The sequence below is a fragment of the Lactuca virosa genome, chromosome 3, assembly GCF_052849685.1.
Source record: "Lactuca virosa cultivar CGN04683 chromosome 3, Lactuca_virosa_CGN04683_v6, whole genome shotgun sequence".
Classification (NCBI taxonomy): domain Eukaryota; kingdom Viridiplantae; phylum Streptophyta; class Magnoliopsida; order Asterales; family Asteraceae; genus Lactuca; species Lactuca virosa.
In genome coordinates this window covers 116,986,835-117,009,376 of record NC_136428.1, presented here as the reverse complement: position 1 = coordinate 117,009,376, position 22,542 = coordinate 116,986,835, and the positions used below count along the sequence as shown (strand labels likewise).

The 22,542-nt window shown below is 32.8% G+C and overlaps 2 protein-coding genes across 2 annotated transcripts; both read left to right on the top strand.

Annotated features, from left to right (window-relative positions):
• Positions 1 to 7,771: 7,771 nt before the first annotated feature.
• On the top strand, positions 7,772 to 9,608 carry LOC145166445 (beta-glucuronosyltransferase GlcAT14A-like). Its single transcript, XM_079085423.1, has 4 exons — positions 7,772 to 8,424; positions 8,539 to 8,614; positions 8,701 to 8,816; positions 8,916 to 9,608. Exons 1-4 carry the CDS (start codon positions 7,887 to 7,889, stop codon positions 9,428 to 9,430), a joined length of 1,245 nt encoding a protein of 414 aa, XP_078941549.1. The 5' UTR covers positions 7,772 to 7,886; the 3' UTR covers positions 9,431 to 9,608.
• A 6,700-nt stretch (positions 9,609 to 16,308) lies between these two features.
• On the top strand, positions 16,309 to 17,526 carry LOC145162564 (putative fasciclin-like arabinogalactan protein 20). The gene has a single exon (XM_079081674.1). The coding sequence runs from the start codon at positions 16,371 to 16,373 to the stop codon at positions 17,424 to 17,426; it is 1,056 nt and encodes a 351-aa protein (XP_078937800.1). The 5' UTR covers positions 16,309 to 16,370; the 3' UTR covers positions 17,427 to 17,526.
• The last annotated feature ends 5,016 nt before the right edge of the window (positions 17,527 to 22,542 follow it).

Here is a 22,542-nt window from a genome sequence, read left to right as displayed (position 1 = left end):
ATTTAAATTTTAGTTCATTTAATTCTTCTTCATAATTTGTTACCGGAACTTTAAGTGGTTCAAGGATGGATTGTACCTTTTTGATCAGTCGATCACAGTCGTTGATCTTCTCACTCACGGGCTTGGCTGCAAAGCACTTGTCCTCAATCAGGTTCGGCTCCTTAAGCTCACCTTCGGTTGGTCTTCCAGCAGTAACCATCAAACATGTTCCATCCGAACCTGTCTCTCTCGCCACATAAGCTCTTCCATGAGTGGGTTTTCTCACTTCTTCATCCTTAGAATCGGTTGACCAGACTTCAACGCCACCGAACTCATCTTCATCCACATTTTCCTGCACAATCAAGGCATTCATAGAACTATTAGTTGCCTTCTTTTTCTTTATTTCTTCCAACTTTCGCATGTAATACGCCTCATCATCTTCACCATCCCTTTTCTCAGCCATCTTCCTCAACATGCAATCTTTGGCAAAGTGGTTCTTGCCATGACAGTAATTGCAGTCGAATCCAGAGTCTCCTGCAAGCTTGCTTTCCTTCTTGTCGTCATCCTTTTGAGAGGTATTCTTCGTTTCTTTTTTCACCTTCTCAGAACTGAAACTTCCTTGCCAGTTTCTGTTCTTATTGACAGGGAACTTCTTTCGTGCAAATTTCTTTGGGTTGGTGACCATCATTGCATATTCTTCGCCTGTAAGGTCACACTCAGACATATCTGAATCCTCCTCTTCTTCTGCAACACTTTTGCCTTTTGAGACAAGGGCCAGCGATCCCACACCCGAAACTATCTTCGCCTCCTTGGTTACCACACTCTCATGGGATTTAAGTATGCCCACCAGTTTCGCTAGCGAGTATGATTTAAATTGTTCGTGAGCTTTCACTGTTGAAACCACTGCCATCCATTCTGGTCTTAAACCATTCATGAAGGTTACCTTTTGCTCGATCAATTTTCTTTCAATACCATGCTTGATCATCTTGCTAAGGAGATGATTGAAGCGATCGAAGGTTTGTATCAGTTTCTCTTCAGGTTTCTGTTCGAAAACTCCAAATTCTGAGAGCAACAAGGTTTGGATTGAGTGTTCTAGATCCTCATCTGTTAAGTAGAGTTCTTTTAACCTATCCCAGATTTCTTTAGCCGTCGTGCATGAACCGACTAACCGAAAAGTGTCAGATTGCAATGTGAATCTGATCATTCTCATGGCTTTCACATTACATAGCACCTTGTCCTTTTCATCCTGTGGCATCTTATCTACGTCCGCCACAAGCTGATTATATTATTTTTGAGTCTTCAATGTCCTGTTCGTTCCAGGGTGAACAAACGGCCCAAGTGTGATAGCTTCCCAGATGAGATAGCCATTATCTTCAGATCCAACTACGTAATCTTCAAAGTGATGCGCCCACACTTCATAGTCTTGAGTGTAAAGAATGGGAACCCTTGTAGTGGATCCAATGCTGTTGGAGATGTTGATGGGATTAGTTTGAGAATCGTCGTGAGACATGATGAGCCTTTCCTTAGAACTGCTAGAATCAGACCTGTAAACTTGAGATTAGGGTTTTATCAAACACAAGAGTTACCGTCGACAGGAAGAATACGACTTCTTTATATTCGATAAAAGCGGAAGCCCTAAAATATTCTTCAAACAGAAGGAATGTGTATTGATCACACAGTCTCCTTCTCTGATACCAATTGTTAGAACAAAGTTCTAGTAGGATCGATAGATTCTAAGCAGAAAAACAATAAATGACGTAATGAAGAACACAGGAATGGTTTAACTGATGTCGAATGATTAAGCTTTAATACCTCAGAAGAAGAGCTCGATTAAGAACTTCGACTGTAGAGGTGTTTAGCGTTACAAAGCAATAATGATAATAATCACGACCGTATCTAAGGCATACATGCATGCACTATTTATAGCTTAACCCTAATTAATAATCATGGATGGACAGGCCCAATCCGGATATACAAAACTAAGCCCATGACGCAACATAAAATACCCAACAAATACAATAATAGGTAATGCAAAAATGATTGAGGGCTTCGGAAGAGCGAATATAATATTACCACAAGGGACAATAATTACAACTGGTGATGCATTATTTTCATCAAAATCACCAAGAAATTTATTAAGTTTTAAGGATATTCGGTCCAACGAATATCATGTTGAAACAACTAATGATGGTGATAAAGAGTATCTCATTATTAAAAAAATGATATCGGGTAAGAAAAGTCTTTTGGAAAAATTACCTGTATTGTCCTCCGGATTGTATTATACAAATATTAGAATGATTGAATCTCATGCTATTGAAAATAAAAGGTACGATAACACCTTCAAAGTTTGACATGACCGGTTGGGCCATCTCGGATCAATTATGATGCGCAAAATAATTGAAACTTCAAGTGGTCATTCCTTGAAAAACCAGAAGATTTTTTAGAAAGAACTCAAAGAGATATATGTAGACCAATTTAACCACCATGTGGACCATTTAGATATTTTATGGTTTTAATTGATGAGTCAACTAGATGGTTATATGTGTGCTTGTTGTCTAGTTATAATTTGGTTTTTGCAAGATTACTTGCATAAATAATCAGCCTAAGGGCACATTTCTCCGATTACCTAATCAAGAAAATTCGACTTGACAATGCTGCAAAATTTTCAATGCAAGCTATTAATGATTATTCAATGTCGATTGGATTGAACATCCTGTTACACATGTTCATACGCAAAATGGTCTAACTGATTCATTAATTAAATGCCTTCAATTAATTGCAAGACCATTACTAATGCATTCTAAACTTCCTACATCGACATGGGGCATGCAATATTACATGCAACATCACTTATACGCATCAGGCCAACCAATTATCATTAGTTCTCCCCTATTCAACTGGTTTGCGGTCAGGAACCAAATATTTCCATCTAAGGACGTTTAGATGTGCAATTTATGTACCCATTTCTCCACCTCAAAGATAATTAGAATTTATGTTGGATATGAATCTCCATCTATAGTAAAATATTTAAAACCATCAACTGGAGATTTATTTACAACTATATTTGATGATTATTATTTTGATGAATCATATTTTCCAACATTAGGGGGAGAAATAAAGAAGCTGGAAAATAAAATCTCTTAAAAGGAATTATCACTTTTAGTTTTAGATCCTCGTTCAAGTTAATGTGAACTTGAAATAAAAAAGATAATTCATTTACAAAATGTAGCAAATCAATTGTCAGATGCATTTACTGACCCTAAGAGAGTAACAAAGTCTCATGTACCAGTTGTAAATGCTCCAGTTAGAATTGATATCCCAGAAGGAAAAAATACAACTACAAATGAATCTAAGGTACGCCTGAAGCGTGGAAGACCAACCGGTTCCAAAGATAAAAATCTTCAAAAATGAAAGGGAGCAAATATAATTGATGGTCCAAAAGAGAAAATAGAATCTCTTGAAAAGATTAATGAAGCTCTAGAAGAGCCTAATGACACAACAAAAGAAAATAAGGTACCTGAAAAAAATGAAAATGATGAGATCTCAATAAATTATGTCATGACAGGAATAAGATGGAACCGAAATAAGATAGACGTCGATGATAATTTTTCATATCATGTTGCGTGCGAGATTATGGAAGAAAATGAGGATCTTGAACCTAAATCTATAGAGGAATGTAGAAATAGAAAAGATTGGCCAAAATGGAAAGATGCAATCAACAAAGAGCTTAATTCTCTTACTCAACGAAAAGTTTTTGGACCTGTAGTCCGTACACCAAACAGAGTAAGACTAGTGGGACACAAATAGGTATTTGTACGCAAAAGAAACGAGAAAAATGAAGTTGTGAGATCTAATGCAAGACTTGTCGCACAAGGTTTTACCCAAAGGCCCAAATTTGATTATGAATAAACATACTCTCCTATGGTTGATGCAATTACATTCCATTATCTAATAAGTCTAGCAACACATGAAAAACTGGAGATGCGTCTGATGGATGTAGTTACCGCCTATTTATATGGTCCACTTGATAATGATATTTATATGAAATCCTAGAAGGATTTAAGGTGCCAGAAGCACAAACTTCTAATTCTCGAAAAGTATATTCGGTCAAATTAAATAAATCTTTGTATGGATTGAAACAATAAGACCATATGTGGTTCAATTTTTTAAATACCATTTTGTTGAAAGAGGGCCACAAAAATGATCCAATAAGCCTATGTGTATTCATAAAAAGATTCGGATCAGAATTTGTCATAATTGATGTTATTGTAGATGATTTGAACATAATTGGAACTCCTAGAGAATTGGAAAAGGCCACTTCTTGTTTTAAAGAAATATTTGAAATGAATGATCTTGGTAAAATGAAATTTTGTTTGGGTCTTCAAATTAAGCACACAAAAATAGAGTTTTTATACATTTACATATAGAAAAGGTGCTTAAAATGTTTTATAGGAATAACTCACATCCATGAGTAACCCGATGGTGGTAAGGCACTTACATGCCAAAAAGGACAAATTTCAACATCATAAAAAACATGAAAATCTTCTTGTTCCCGAAGAACCATATCTTAGTGCTATTGGTGCACTAATATATCTTACTATTAATACAAGACCTGATAAATCTTTTGTCGTAAACTTATTAGCAAGATATAGTTCTTGTCCAACAAGAAGACACTGGAATAGAGTCAAACACATTCTTTGGTATCTTCGAGGTACAGTGGATATAAATTTATACTAATCAAATTCATCAAATGCGAAGTTAATTGGTTATGCAGATGCTGGATATTTATCTGATCCACATAAAGCTCGAACCCAAACAGGTTGTTTATTCAGTTATGGAGGTAAGAAAATTTCTTGACATTATGTTAAACAAACTTTAGTTGCTGCTTATTCTAACCATGCAGAGATTATAACGATTTATAAGGCAAGTCATGAATGTATTTGGTTAAGAAAGTTAACTAACCATATTCGCAAGAATTGTGGTCTAACTTCTAACAGGGATGTTCCAACCATACTATATGAAGATAATACGACTTGTATAGCTTTATTTAAGGAAGGATTTATCAAAGGAGACAGAACCAAACATATATCACCCAAGTTCTTTTTCACTTATGATCTTCAAAAAGAGTGTGGCATCAACATCCAGAAAATTCAATCAAGTAACAACATTCCCAATTTGTTCACTAAAGCACTTCCTACATCCAAATTTGAAAGGATGGTACGAAACATTGCTATGCGACGCTTCAAGGAAATCAAGTGATGTGCTGACCAGGGGGAGTTGGAAACATATTGTACTCTTTTCCTTAGCTATGTTTTTCCCACTGGGTTTTCTTAGCAAGGTTTTTAACGAGGCAATTGTTTCCAATATCTATTATTAGTCATGTACTATTTTTCCTTAATAAAGGATTTTTTCCCATGAGGTTTTACCTATTAAGGTTTTAACGAGGCATGATACAATCGTCATTCAAGGAGGAGTGTTATGAAATATTAGTTTGTGAATGACCATTGGATTCCCCATTTCTCCCATAACTCTCTATCATTATTTAACATTAGTAACAACCATTTCAATGTGTTTTATGAGTCTAATAATGCACCATCATATTGTGCATTCATCTTTTATTCAATTTTGGTTGTATAAAGAGTGAGCCATATGTATTAGAAAGTTGATGATTTTATCACAAGTATTGGAATAAAAGTTTTCTCTACTCTCATGTCTTTCTTTACTCTATAATTTATCTTGTTATTTAATCATATTTTATAACAAGTTATTAGTCATGGTAATTGTGGTGCATTCTTATTGTGAACTTCATTTAATATTAATAATACCATTGGTTTTCTTTGCGAACTCAATTCCATATGCGATATGTAACGATTTTATCTCTCGTAAATGTTTATCTCCAACGTTTTTAGTTGTTTTGTCAATGTAAAAGAAAAACACTCTTACGAATGCATGATGTATATTTTACGATTCATGACATGTTTGATAAAAATATGCTAGCTTATTATAAGAGTATTAGGAGTGGGTAATGCCCACAGGCGTTATTAGCAGAAAAAAAGGAAACGTCGTTACCGGATGCTGTGGTGGTAACGGGAAGCAACGAGAATACCTATAACGCGCAATAGCGGTGGAGAGGGGCGGTGTTCTTAGGCGTTATTAAGGGTGGTAACGGGAGTGGACGTTGCCCACTCCTAGTAGCCTAATATTTCTATTATAATAAATGAATAAATTTATTCTTCTATTAACAAGTATCATAATATTAGAAATCCTCATTAATATTATATGTCACCTATCATGCCGCATGTCAAACCTATTAATTATCCATTTTAAATTTTAAATTTTAAATTTCCCACTCTAATTATATTAAATTAATAATTGATTCTTAATTTCAAATTTTAAATTTTAAATTTCATACTCTAATTACATTAAATTAATAACATTAAAATAAAAAATAAAATAAAATTAATATATATTATAAGGTCATATAAGTTCATGTATTTATTTAAATCAACGATTATAATTTTATATAACTAAAAAAATATTTCTTAATTAATAATTTATTTAAAATAATTGATTAATAATTTTAAGTTTTTACTATAAAAGTTTAATTAGTTTTATAACTGTCTTTCTTACACGTTATAAACTAGTCTTCCTATTCTAATAAAAGAATAAGTTTAATATTCCATTGACAAGTGTCATACAATTAGAACTCCTCATTAATGTTATATATCACTTATCATGGCATTTGTCAAACCATTAATTATTAATTTCAAATTTCAAATTTTAAATTTCCACTCTAATTATATTAAATTAATAATTGATTATCCATTTCAAATTTCAAATTTTAAATTTTCCCACTGTACTTACATTAAATTAATAATTAATTCTTCATTTTAAATTCAAATTTCAAATTTTCTCACTCTAATTATATTAAATTAATAACATTATACTTAAAAATAAAATAAAATTAATACATATTATAAGATGATATAACTTCACGTATTTATTTAAATCAACGATTATAATTTTATATAACTAAAAAAATATCTCTTAAGTAATAATTTATTTAAAATAATTAATTAATAATTTTGATTTTTTGATATGAAAGTTTAATTAATTTTATCTGTGGTTCTCACGGATTATAAACTAGTATAAAAATAGATAAGACTACAAATAATGTAGCTTAAAATAGTTTATAAACAACTTTTTAAAAAGATAACTTGGAATAATTTATTATACATTCTTTTCGGAAATCTCCTTTTTTTAACAGTAATCTCCTTTAACAATAGAAATAGAAGCTCAAAAAAAAATATCAAAACCTAATTTATTCACTTAGCTAAGGGGGTGTTTGACTTATCTTTTGAGAGGCTAAAAGTCCTTTTACATAAAGATAGCAGATAAAAGATGTTTGGTAAAAGCTCCTTAAAAGCTCCTTTTGGATTTTTCATAGAAGGAAAACTGATTTTTTAGTCAGAAAAACCTGGCTTTTTGTAACTTTTCCCAAAAGTCCTTTTGGCCTCTCAAAAGATAACCCAAACACCCCTCAAGTATCTTTGCATCCATGGCTGAATACTATCTTATAAGCTAAAAGGACTACATCTCTATTTTCTTAAAATTCGGATAAAACTCATCTTTAATGGCACACTTGCACATTTTAACTCTTCTAATAACTCATGAAATTTTTATGACCGGTGGATTTCAACTTTGACTCAAAATTAAACCCTCCATCGTCCATACGCTTGTTGAATTCTAAACAAAGAGATTGACAATTTTACTTCAACTTATCAATCAAAAACATAACTGAATCTTTCGTCTTGTTTATGTGCAAATTCTAAACCAGAGATGTCAATTTACTATAACCTGAAACCCTAATCCAACACTAAAACCCTTTTCAAGAATTTGAAATCCCTATGTTCCAGCATAACGGAATCAGAATCAAAGTTATCTCCATGGGATTGGGAGCAGAGCAGAAATGGCTGTTCATTCTCTTCACCGCTGCAATCATCTCTCTGCTACTCTTCATCTCCTCGATCTTTGGTTTTAGTGCTTCATACGCCTCACACAAATCCTTCTCCTCCACCGTCCACCGTGGGACTAGTCACCCTCCATCGTTTTCCTACTACATATCCGGCACTGGCGGAGACGCCGACAGGATTTTCCGGTTGTTGTTGACGGTGTACCATCCCAGGAATCGGTATTTGTTGCACATTGGGACTGAGGGTTCTGTCGATGAGAGGAAGAGGTTGGCAGAGTTGGTAAAGTCAGTACCAGTGATTAGGGCTTTTGATAATGTGCATCTAATTCAGAACCCTGATCCAACAACGGAAATGGGCGCGAGCAATATCGCCGCGATTTTGCATGCTGCAGCGATTCTATTGAAGAACGATGGTGATTGGGATTGGTTTATTACTTTGAGCGCATCGGACTATCCTTTGCTAACACAAGATGGTATGCCCTAACTTTATCTGTTGTTTTTGATAATGAATAGCAATTTTGTTTATCTTCTGGTGTTACTTGATATCATTTTAATGGTACTTCCTTCTTCATATCATCCTATTTCAGACTTGTTTCATGCATTCTCCTCGATTAGCAGAGATGCTAATTTCATCGATCATACCAGTGACCTTGGATGGAAACAGTAAGAAGAATCTTCATTACAATCGATGGTTTCCCTTTCATCTCTAATTCAACCATATTAAATCAAAATTTCATGATAATATCCAGGGATCAAAGGATTCAGCCGATTGTAGTTGATCCAGGGATTTACTTAGCAAGACGAACCCAAATCTTTAGGGCTACTGAAAAACGACCTATGCCAGATGCCTTCAAAGTTTTCACAGGCAAGCTTCCTACTTCCTAGTTCCTATATCTCTAGTTTAACTAAACTCACCATTTTCACTTTTATGAAAAAAAAAAAAAACTTCAATCTTGTTTTTCAGGGTCTCCATGGGTGATTTTGAGCCGATCTTTTCTTGAATATTGTGTTTTTGCATGGGACAATCTCCCTCGAACACTTCTAATGTATGTTAACAATATTGTTTTGGCACAAGAAGTTTACTTCCATACTGTAATCTGCAACTCACCTGAGTTCAAGAACACAACCATCAACAATGATTTGAGATTCATGGCATGGGATAAACCCCGAAAGATGGAACCCATCTTTCTCAAAAACTCAAACTACAAGAACATGGTTGAAAGTGGAGCTGCTTTTGCAAGAAGGTTTGATGAGAATGATGCAGTGTTAGACATGATTGATAGTAATATTTTAACCCGCAAAAGTGGGCGGGTTGCACCAGGGGTATGGTGCACGGGTCATAGGAACTGGTTCATGGACCCGTGTTCTCATTGGGGTGATGTTAATGTCTTGAAAAGAAGTCATGAAGGTAAGAAGTTTGATGAGTTGATAAAGAAAATGGTGGATGATTCGAGTTTACAGTTGAATCAATGCAAATGAAAGTGGAAAGTGGAAACAAGTCAAATGGTTTAAAGAAAGATGGAGTTTTAGGAGGCGCAATCTTTTTTTTTTTTTTTTTGTAATTCATGAGGTAAAGATTGAAGCTTTGTTATTTGTTATGGTGTGAAGGTGCATCATGATTTTGCTTATTTTATTTATTATGATTATGATTTTGATTTGTTCAATTATGATAGGAAATTGTGATAGAGGGGAATGGGATTATGAAATCAAGAGTTGTTTTGTTGTAAAGATGTGGTTATGGGATTTGAGTTTTTTTTTATCAATTTGTTGTTAAATGTTATGGCACTCATCACATTTCATCAGCCAATTTGAATTTTAGACGAGATTTAATGGATTTACAATGTCCATAGCGTAAGGATTATGATTTTCTTTTCATTTGGATGAAAGATGAGGAAGAAATAAAAAATGATTAAAAAAAGAAAAATTATGTTATAGTTTGGGTTTTAATTTAACTTTTGTAAATGGGTTTGATCCCATCTTCATTTTCATTTTTCGTATAAATGGATTTGATCCTGTTACTGTAATACCTCAATCAAGCATCATCATAAACACCCAACTTTATTTATTAAAAAAGAATCAAAGAAATCAATTCTCATCACCTCCATTCTCACATCTCACGAATGATTGCGAATACTAGCTAGTGCGTTGTAATAATAAAAGGACTGACTAATACCAGATCTTTTTGCAAGTCTTGCAAAAATAAATATGGTTTGGAACAATCTTAAATGGGTAAAAAAAAGTTTATCATAAGGCCAATTGAGTAAACACTAATCGTTTTGCATGTCTCATCTAAAATAAATAATATTCTTATTTGGTTAACCCGAACCCAATAAAAAACATAATAAAGAAACCTGAAACCAGACCCTATGAAACCAGACCCTATCTATATATCAGGTTTGTCGGGTCAACCCGAATAACCCGATTTTGACATTCGGACCATATTAAACCCGCCATATTTATCTTATTCGGGTTTGGGTCAGATCAAGTTAATCAGGTTCGGACATTTTTGACACACCTATTCATGTCTAACAACTTTTTGAGGATGGCATGAAAAATATATTGATAAATGGGTATGATTTTGGTCTTTAAACTTTTTGGTTGTTAGGAATTTGATAGTAATCAAATATTTGTATGCTTTTAATCAATGTTGTAAAAATTGGTTGAAACATCCGATTAACTGCGACTAATTACTTGACGTTCTCTATCCATTTACAAATAACGCAAATCGGTCGTATTAGGTGTCAACGGTCAAAATTGGTCATTATTCGGGCTAGACGGTCGAAATTAATGAAAAAGTCAAATGAGCAAAATTATAAAAATAAAAATAAAAATAAGTCAACAAAGCTGAAAAAAAAATCAAAATTAAAGATTGAAAAAACGCAAATGGTAAACTAAATGCCCTAATTCATCACATCTCTTTGTCTCTCATCACATCGACGCTTAAGTTTACGTCCCTCATCATGCCGACACTGAATTCTTTGAATCTGATTATAAAATTGAATCAGACTTTGCTATTTCTTTAACTTTTACATTTCTATATATTTTTTGATGTGTATATGAGCATAAAATAAATCAAACTTTGGTATTTGGTGATATTTATTTATTTTTAATTATATTCTTTTATAATTTAGGGTCATCGATTAATCTTCATATAGACGGATTATTCATTAACCCTAATTCACCGACTCGCTACCACCTAATAATATTTAAAAAAGAAAATTACAAAACTAGCCTAATCCCTTAATTACTTTGTGGAAAATAGCAAAAAAAACTCAAATTACAAAAATAGCCATCAAAATTGCAGATTGACTCAGTCCATCTGCGATTTTACTTATCCATCTGCGAACGTACAAGTCACTAAAGCACATTTGTGCTTTAGCGACTTGTACGTTCGCAGATGGACTCAGTCCATCTGTGATTTTGCGTCCATCTGTGATTTTCCCTTTTTCAGGGGTATAAAAATGTAATTCTTTTTCATTTTTCATTTTTCAAACTTTTTTTTGGAGAACTCTCTCTGGAGGCACTATAAACGATTTCATATTTCAAAGTTTTTGTTGGAGAATTCATTTTATTAGAGAAGTTTTAAACAAATATTCTAAAGAAATAAGAACTAAATTGATAATTTTTTGCAATACTTTATATATAATAAAGTAGTTTCGTAGTTAAACTCTATCAATTTTGTAGTCAAAATTTTAAAAAAAAATTAAAATTAAAAATTAAAAAAAGAAACGCAAAATCGTAGGTGGGATAAGAGGAAATCGCAGATGAAATTAGTTCATCTGCGATTTTAGTCAGAGATGAGGGTATTTATACGGAAACAATAAAAAAGAACTAAAAAAACCACCTGCGAACGTACAAGTCGCTAAGCATGACTGTGCTTTAGCGACTTGTACGTTCACAGATAGAATGCTAAAATCGCAGATGGGCTTAATTCATCTGCGATTTTCATGACTATATTTGTAATTTGAGTTTTTTTGGCTATTTTTCACAAAATAATTAAGGAATTTAGCTATATTTGCAATTTTCTCTATTTAAATTGCTTTTAATACCCACCCATATCGGTCTTCAACTGCATATTCAGGAAAATTCCATTTTAAAACGAGACCATCATGGCATATATGGCTGACAAGTGACAACCCAATTTAGCCGTTTAGTACTCATGCACAACATCGCTTGACGGTATGAATTTCTCATTTAGGCTAGAGCTAATGGGTTTTCTTGAATAGCTCGGAATGTTGTCTCCATGATGGGCCTTGATTGAGACCAACATCTATGGTAGGATCGAAGTCGGTATTTTATGCAATAGACCAGGTGGAAACCATTTTAAATCAATATGCTTTCGTACCAAAATGATGGAACTTAGAACTTAAAATCTGCGTGAAAATAAATAAGGATAGCATTGTTTTTTGGGAAAATGACTTAAAAGTTCAACGAAATTTCCAAACCGTACAAAAAACCTAAATCATTTTTTGTCTGTTCAAGAAAATCCAACGAACTTTAAATTTTGTTTAAAAAAGCCCAACAAAGTTTTCAGACCGTTCAAAAAACTCCAATCATGTTTTGTCTGTTCAAAAGGTTAAGTTGTTGGGTTTTTTTTAAAAGAAAAAACATGATTGAGGTTTTTTGAACGGTTTGGAAACTTTATTGGTCGTACAAGTTATTTTCCCGATATGGTAATAAGCGACGTCATCTGTTTCTCTTCTTTGACTTTCATAGAATTGAACAAAAATGTAACTTAATTGGGTTTTTTTAGACAAAATGTTAAGTTCATTAGGTTTTGTTAGGTTTTTTATAACAGACAAAACATGATTGTAGTTTTTTGAACGCTTTGAAAATTTCGTTGGGCTCATAAGTCATTACAAGTTCAAAGTCTTATATAACTATAATCCTCTATAGATGTTGCACTTGAGGAGGAGTGATTGTGGAAGTAATTTCCCCCAGTCTTATAGAACAACCATGAAAGAAAAAAGGAGAGAAAACGTCGATGATCAAAGAACAAGGAAACGAGAAATAACCCTAAACAACCGTCTCTTAGAGGCAAAGAAATGGGCGGGACAATCATAGCATGTAGACAACAATTAGAAACGACGAAACTCAACACTCCCATATGGGCACGTGACCTAACACAAATGAGACGTTTGTAACGGTCGTAAAATCGTCATGGTTCGTACCTTATTGGCCATCGCTACCAAATGCAATTAGAGAATCATCAAGTATAAAAAGAAAAGCTGATATGCCGCCTTGATTTTTCTTTGTGTCAAACCCCATACCCCTATAATAATAGCAGAGTAAAGGGTGGCCCCAAAGCGGAATTGACCGATGGTTATTAGTCGAAACTCCAGTAGGTAGCCAATCCCTTCTTTAGGAACCGTACGTAAGATTTCCACATCATACGAATTTGTCCCGAGCTACTGTCGTTGGCCAACTTTATCATATTCATTTGAATTTAACGTACTGTAAGACTAATAAGCCAAAGCAAACCGAGCGTGGGGTGAGATGCATGCAATTGAAATAGACATAAACTATGATGTCCCCATGATAGAAGCCTAGTGCTTGAGATGCGGAATTCCACACATGAGGTCCATGATTTACCCCAACCACTACCCTTTCTGATTCTCCACAACTAAAGTTTGTCTGTCTCCCATTTTCTGACTTTGCCGAAGGGGGATTCATTAAGTATGTTTTAACCTAATTTTTGTTTGGTATTCTAATAAATTATGCGGATTTTAATTTGTGAATTATTTGAGTTATGTGGATTCTTTTGTTAATTTTATGATTTTGGTGTGATTTTGTTGAATTATGTGGATTTTGTGAACTTTTATAATTTTGAATATGTTAAAGTTAGAAGGAACTTTTAAATTTTTTGAAGACTTCTCTAACTTGTGTCAATATATAGAAACACCTGCTAGGGTTTACGAATGAAGATGCAACTGATGGCTTTTGAATCAAATGATGAAACCTGGTAAAATATATAAGATTTATGTTATAATTATTTCCATAAAAGACCCTATATTTTGACTTTTTTTCTTTTTAGACCTAAAACTTTTTTCTTTTTCGAAAAAGACCCAACTTTTACTTGTTACTTGTTGTTTTAGACCTAACAGGTCACCAAAAGGGAAATTAAGTATTTTTTTTCATAAAAGACCCTACATTTAGTACTTTTTTCCAATTTAGACTTAAAATGTTTTTTATTTCAAGACTAGTTGTATAAAAACGTGATTATATCCTTTTAGTTTAAACATAGACATCGATTTAAACAATGTAATTATTATGCCTACATTTATTTATGATTGGACAATTCTTTGTCCATGTATATTTATACAAAAAAAAGTAGTTGTAAAAGTTATTTCTTCACTGCATCAAGTTCATGTAGCTTAATTTCGTCAAGGCGTAAAAAACATACTTATATTCTTTTAGTTTAAATAATAGACAACGATTTAACTTTTGCATCTTTTGGCGTTGTATTGATTTACGCATGAAACATTTTTTTTAAACCATTACACATACAATGAAGTTGTATAGTATAATTTTTTTTTCACGAGTGTAATATAAATAATAACAAAATGTTTTGTCTACATTTGGGAAAATTTACAGTTTCTAGCTCCAAAACCTTTTTTTTATATTATTAGTTTAATTAGTTTTTCGATTTCAGTTACATAAAACAATTACCAAAAGCTAGGAGTTGAATACATAGACATGTGAAGTCAAATTTCCTAACAGCACAAAAGAGATTTTATATAATTTTAAGATCATAAATTCAATAACCAATTGAGTACCAAACACCTTCAAGCTTTTTTAAATTAAAATGAAATCCTAAATTTTATTTTGGTAATTAATATGATTATACTTGAGAATCAATAACCGCGATATACAAACACCATGTGTTTGGATATTTAAGTGTGCGGTATCATTTTTGTTATTTGGATTTTTAACTTATGCTCAAATGGTTTCATTCCCATAATATAGTTTTATGTATTTATATGTGATGTTAATATTTTTTAAGAATGTCTTAAACTTGAATTTGATATCTAAACAAAACTATTACGAATGTTTAGGATTAATATTTTTATATATGTATTTGATATAATTATAACATGTTATTCAATAATGGGCTAATGCTACAAATATTCTATGACTTTGGTTTATGAGTATGATAGTGAGTACATTTATTAACTGTTCTAAAAAAATTGATTAAAAAATTCGACCAAAAAAATAATATAGAAAAGTGAGAGGAAAATATGTCCAAACTCACGAAATAGGTATAATAGACAAACTAAAAAAATTTATTTTGTATACAGTTTGTTAAATTACATGGTATGTTTTTTTCTACAAATAAAAAAAATTGTTATTATGCTAAAAGATTCTTCCTAGCCATGTATTATCAATGTTACCAAAAAATATCAAATTAACATCAAACTTTTTATTAGCGGTAATAATAACATTTTTTATAAATAATATATCAAGTTTAATGATATAATATATATCCAAGATAAAGTTTAATTATATCTTTTTTGACAAAAATAAAATTTTGCAAATCTTCTAGGTTATATTCGTTCAAAAGATAATAGATTAGATAACATTTTTTAGTTTATACATGTATACTTTCTTTTTCGGTGTAGTCAAGAAGTACCTTATATATTTGGTCTTGAAGATTATAACCAATTTTAAAGTTGAGTTTATTTTGAAAAAAAAAACATTTTAGGTCTAAAATGGAAAAAACTACAAAATATAGGGTCTTTTATGAAACAAAAATACATAATTTACCTGTTGGTGACCTGCTAGGGTCTGAAATAACAAGTAACAGATAAAAGTTAGGTCTTTTTCGGAAAAGAAAAACATTCTAGGTCTAAAAAGAAAAAAAAGTCAAAATATAAGGTTTTTTATGAAAATAACCCTATAATTTTATTAGTCATTGTATATACTTATTACTTGTGGATTTTTTCTATAACTTGGAAGGAATGAAAATCACTCTGTAAGAGCATATGGTATGGGCAACGAGAAATGCTATTATTGCTGATGTGACACCTCATAACCTAGTCATAACAAGATGAACACCCCCCTCTTGTTATATCTAGTTGTGGTCATGACCAGATGAAACGTGATCTTCTATTGGCTGCACAAATTCTCTCTCTCCATCTCTCTCCTCTTAACGGGTGTTATAACACCACCCGTCTTCTTGTTGCTTCTTGTTATAACACCACTTCAAGTTGCCCATACCATATGCTCTAATTAAAAGCTGATAATTCACTATTTACTAATTTTAATACAAAATAAATAAATAAATAAATTATGTCTGATGTAGACACGTAAAGCATACTGTAACAGATTTTCCCGCCGAAGAAGAGAATATAATCGTATCTACATTTACAGTCATTTCCAATCACCGTCGTCAACCAATCACCACCGCTTGTACGTTTTAATGGCGGCGAAACCGACGATGATTCTTCCGGTAGTTCTCCTAGTAGCTATCCTTTCCTTCACCAACGCTCTCCCATCGGAGACCATCTCCAACGCCGCCGAAACTCTCTCCGATTCCGGCTACATCGCTATGTCCTTAACCCTAAATCTCGTCTCCAGCTCTTTACTATCTCAAACAAGCTCCGCCACCATCTTCACGCCTCCTGACTCCATCTTCACTGAACTCGGCCAACCTCCTCAGTCTCTCCTCGAACTCCACATTTCACCATTAGGTTTCTCCTTCCCTGGTCTCCGTTCCCTTGATCCTGGCACCAAAATCCCCACTATGTCCTCCGACAACTACCTCACCATTACGTCCCCTTCATCATCCGATCAGGTTTCTATAAACAACGTGAAAATCCTTGGATCTCCGATTTTCGACGACGGATCGCTGATAATTTTTGGTATTGAGAAATTCTTCGATTCTAATTTCACTGTCTCTGATTCTCCCGCACAAATCCCAAGCATCAATGATTGCGAGACACCGTATAGTGGTGGTAACAGTTTCTCGTTCCATGAAGCCAGTAACGTGTTGATCTCTAGAGGATACTCTGTGATGGCTTCGTTTCTAAATCTGCAATTGCTAGGTTTTCTGAGTCAACCTAGTTTGACTCTTTTCGCCCCTGCTGATGAAGTCATGGTCGATTATTCAGGTCGGTTTCCTGATTATCCGTCACTGTTCCTACGGCATGTGTTGCCTTGTAAGATTTCGTTGAAAGATCTTGTTAATATCGAAAATGGAACCAATATGAACACGTATCTGAATGGATTTAGAATCAACGTTACTAGATCTGGTGCTACGTTGAAGGTGAATGAACTTCCGATTGCATTTCCGGACATGTATTACAGTGATTGGCTTGTGATTCATGGAGTTCCTGCTGTTCTTTCTCTTTCTGAACCAGCGGACGACGACGACAACGACGATTCTGATGGAGATACTTTTGATACAATTCCTTTCCGTGATTCTGGCGATGAGGTGACAGTTCCCGATGCTTCAACTCGCAGTACTGAATTTTAAGCTGACAGAGATCCTACAGAAGATTTGCAAGTAAGCCCCATGGTTACATTACCTTGTTACATAATATTTTTTTTTCTGAATTAGAATTTTGTCGACTAAATTGATGCTGATAGAACTCACAGATTCACATAATCAAATTCCAATTGAAGATATAAATGTATGCGTTTGACTACTTCCTTATCTATCTCTATGTCTTGATTTGTTCTCTGTTTGGTAAAATTTCTGGAATATGGAACCAGTATGATCCTATATCTGCAACTCCATGACTTAATTAACAGTTTTAGTTTTGGAATTGTTTCTAAATCCATATTCAACCGAATTCCAAATCTTAGTAATTAATTAACCATCATCTGGTAATTGTTTCAAGCACCCTGTAGCTTCGATTGTGTCAAAAGCTCTTAATCTCTTGAAATATTTTAAACAAATCTTTCATATGCATCAATCTACCATAATATATCGTGGGATTCAAGCTCAACCTTTATTAAATGTTGTATAAAACAGTTTTATCTAATAGGACATAATAGCAAATCATGAAAGATTTGAATGAGCGTGTAAGTGCATTCAGTGTCATGAAAGTTTAGACTAACCAGTACACCACCATACATTCTATTAAACTGTCCAAAAGTTTGGTTTGAGTATAGAATACAAGTTAGTGGTTTTTAATATGGTTAAAAAGTAATGATTTCTATAAAGATTATAGTTTACCAATTCGATGGCTTGTTTATTTAATTTATGTATATAGTCTATACCTAAAAAGATTAAAGATACAACCTTTATCACATTTCTTATATTCTTGATGCATATATGATAATTTAGGTAGTATCCGATCTCTGGATTCATATATTCATAATATAAAACTTAAACCACTTAGAATACCCAACTATGCTTTATTTACTTGTTAATAAAATCTGATTTGCGAGCATTTGAAAATTGTAAGTTAGGTATCTATAAGTTTCCATCTCTAATATGAAATGATAAATCCGTATTTATCAAGATTATAATTATTATATGCTATATATTAGGTTTAACATCTATATTTGGTATTTCTTTTTGGAACAACAATCTACATGATACTTTATTATTTATAGCAGTTGTGATTGTACCTTTCTATGTCATTGCCGTTACCACAACTTAATACCGATATAAGTTGTATTTTCATTTATTAGAGTAGATTATTGTATTTTAATTTTAATTTTATCATTATATTATGTATTTTTATAACAAAAATAATGTGACAGCATTATCTTTCTAATAAAACTAATTATACAATCATTATTTTCTTATTACAATAATGTACTTATAAAAATCAACATATTTATGATTTTTATATAAGGATATTGTTATAATTATGTAGTTTTTTCATGTCAAATATGTCTCGTCGTATTTGAGACAGTAATTTTCCGAGGCACGAATGCTGACATCTATCTCTTCCATGTTTCATCTTAATGGGATTACTTGTTCAATGGTTGTTTTCGTTCTTGTGTAATATTAGAACTCACTAAATAATAAATCCGACTTAAATCTTACTTAAGGTTTTGTTATGGGTATGCATGGGTCGTTTAGACCAAAACTAAACCAATCAGCTAATGAAACTACCATACTGATATTATCATGTGTGGTATGACATAAAAGTCTAAAACCCACATCCACGATCAAACATTTCATATCATTGAACAATGCTTGGTTGTTTTCGCATATCATAACAGAAGTCTAAAATGAAATTAGTTATGTATTTAGTTTATAAATGTATGAATAACTAGGGGAAATACCCACTTGATGCAACGAAAACCTTGAAAATGATTAGATAGAAATATTAACCATGTACTTTTGGATCGATATTGTGGAACCTGATAAAATTATTTATTTTAGGCAGAAATATATGCATTAACTTATTTTATTTATTAGATCATGTAACGTTTTTTAATATTTTATATGAATAAGTAAGAAATCGGCAAAATTATGTATTTTGATGATATTTTATATTGCGATAAATAATGAATAATGTATTTTTGAATTCATTGATTATGACGATTACAAAAGAGTAATTAGTTTCGAAATACATAATATTTATGGTATTGTGTTAAAAGGAAAAATTACATACGATTTATTACATTATTGTGGATTTAAACATCCACATATCTTCATATTCCTGCTTGTATCCCACGTGATAGTAAACAAACTTGAAAAAAAAAAAAACAGTTAAATGTTTGATTATCTCCTTCGGTAAGACAAAGTTAGGTATAACAATTATAGTTTGTAAAAAAGAATAATTCAAAAAAAAAAATAGTAAACAAACTTGAAAAGAAAAACTACATTGTAAAAGCAAAATTATTACAGAAACATGCATAAGAACGAATATGTAAGGGAGAAGGGAGTCGTGGTGGTTTGGGGAGGTGGGATGGGGCGGTACCGGAGGTACCGCTGGGTAATGATACCCTGCTCCGGTGGGTTGAGCGGTTTGGAGGAGAAAAGCCATTGAGCGGGTTTGAGAACCCTCCCTGTATTACCAAATTGTATTTATATGTTTTTAATTAGTTTGTTAATTAAATTATCAAATTGTATTTATATGTTTTTAATTAGTTTGTTAATTAAATTTGAATGTTTTTGTTAATTAATTTGAATGATTTTAATTAGTGTGTATTTATTTTAAAATTAAAAATTAATTGAGTTGAATGGGTTGGGATAGATACAGTTTCCATGTATTGTGGGTTTGAAGTGTTGAAAAAAAAATAAACAAAACAAAACAACTAATGTAACAGTGGGTTGAGAGAGTTGGGAGAGAATGACTCCTTACTCCCTGATAAAATTGTAACAATAATAATTTAGTAGAAAAGAACTAACTTTTGTAGAAACGAATTTATAAAAATGATATGAAAGAATTAAATAAAGGTAATTTCCTCAGAAAAATCAAATAAAGTAAAAAAAACAAAGTTTCGAAAAGATTTTGTTAAAAAAGTTCAAAATAATTCGTTAAAAAATAAAACTTGGTTAAAAAAAAGAACACAATTAGTAAAAAACTATGGATAAATGAGATGTAAAAAAAGTAATTTTGCAAATAAATTTTAAAAAGCATATAAAAATAAAATTATAGAAAAAAGTTAGAGAAAAATTGTTAATTTTGGACATGATTTTTAACAAAAATTAAAACCTGTGTAAAAATTGTAAAAAAAAAAAAAGAAAAAATAAGAAAAAATAAAGTTGGATTCTATGTCGGTCGGGTTTTTGTTGAAATGGGGTGAACATGGGTCAAATATGAAGCACAACAGATTAAATGAACCATGCAAAAAAAAAGATGAGTTGCTAAGACAATCAGCAATACTCATCCTTAACAATTAGATGATTGTCACTGTCATCATTCCATCCTACCACTAAAATCATGGGACAGATACCATTAAAACACTTTTAATTAAATTTAATTAAAAAATACATTAAAACATATAATTTTTTTTTAAAACTAGTTTTTACATTTAATTAAAATAATCCATTGCATTAAAAAATTATATTAATTAAAAAAATACAACATTAAAAAACCATAAGAATGTCAAACATAAATAAAAAAAAACTACCCCCCATTCCTATATTTGGCTTGAACGGTCTCTTTTATCGTGAGAAAAATCTCCAAATCTTCGCCATCGAAGTCGCCCGCTTTCATTTTCAATATGTCTATATCGATTTTTGTTTGAAGCGTCGTTTGTGCCTCTTGAAATGACATTTGGTCTTCTATCATTTTTTGTTCCACCCAACTCATCATCTTCGCCTTGCTCTCTTGTATTTGGACATATCGATCAAATTTGTCTCCAAAATGATCGATAACGCTAGATCCCGAAGCCGACGAAACCGCTTTTTTTGCTTTACTTCTTCTAACGGGCCAACGAAGTGGTTGCTCGTCTTCAAGATCTATTGGATCATCGTTGATGTCAATGTGTGTTCATCCGTCTGATTGTTGGCAAGTTGCATCGGGGTTTCTTGAACGCTTTGAATCTGAAGACGTTTGTGAAGTTCCTTCAGTTTTCTCTTCCCATTTTGGAGCATCTTTCAATTTTAGCCACGTTGTGAGATATGGAAAAGGCTTGCGGGTTGCTGTTGTTTTTTCATATTGCTCCAAGGCCGCCTTAAACACATCGAAATTGCTTAACCTGCTTTTATGTAGGTAGTTGTAAATTCCTCCGAATTCGGTACATTTTAGCCTCAAATCGCGCCACTTCGAGCTAATTTGGTCGGGATTTCGACTTTCACTTCCCATTAAATCATAGAACACGCTTCACACTTTTTCCCAAAAAACAGTTAAAGGTTTGATTATCTCCTTCAGTTGGGTCTTAGAAGCCGATACCCACACCTGTGCTAACTTATCTCTTTCCTCTTTTGTCCATTGCATCCTATCGTTTGTAGTGGGTCGAACTGGTTTTTTTTCCTTTTTTTTTGTTGGGGTAGTGGTGAAGGTTGTGTTTCTAATACAAAATTTGGCGAATGAGGGGTTGTGAAGGTTGTTGTAACATCCCGATGTTCAACTACTTCTAAATTCATCACTATAACTCTATTTCATGTCATTTTGGTCCCTAAGTCCAAGAAGTTATGCTTTGAAGCCCTAGTGGCAATTTCGTAATTATGGAAGGAGGAGTACGCCATGCGTACATATGTGTATGCTGAGCGTACTAGGGCACGCCTTAGTACGCTGGGCATACACTTATGTACGCGGGCGTACTAGCTTCTGGAGGAAACCCTAATTTTTAGGGTTTGGGTGGTATTGAAGCAACATTATGTCTCATTTCTCCTCACCTTTTCAGCCTCCACATCCTTTGAGACGTTTTTTCAAACCCTGTCCCTCTTAGTGTGTGTTTTGAGCTCAAGACTGTGTTCTTGGTGTGTGGAAGGAGGGAGAAGTTACATTAAGGAGCCTTGAAGTAGAAGCAAGCTTGTGGATCTGAGATCTTTGCCTTCTTGAGAAGCTCCAGAAGGTATAAAGTCTATACCTTGATGTCTTGGTTGTTAGATCCCATTTTTGGGTGTTTTATGTTGCTTTTCTTGTCCCACAGGTCTCATCTTGTGCATGGTTTGTTCTTGTCATTTTAATGTCCTTTCAAACCCTAGGAAGGGTTCTTAGCCATAAAAATGAGGT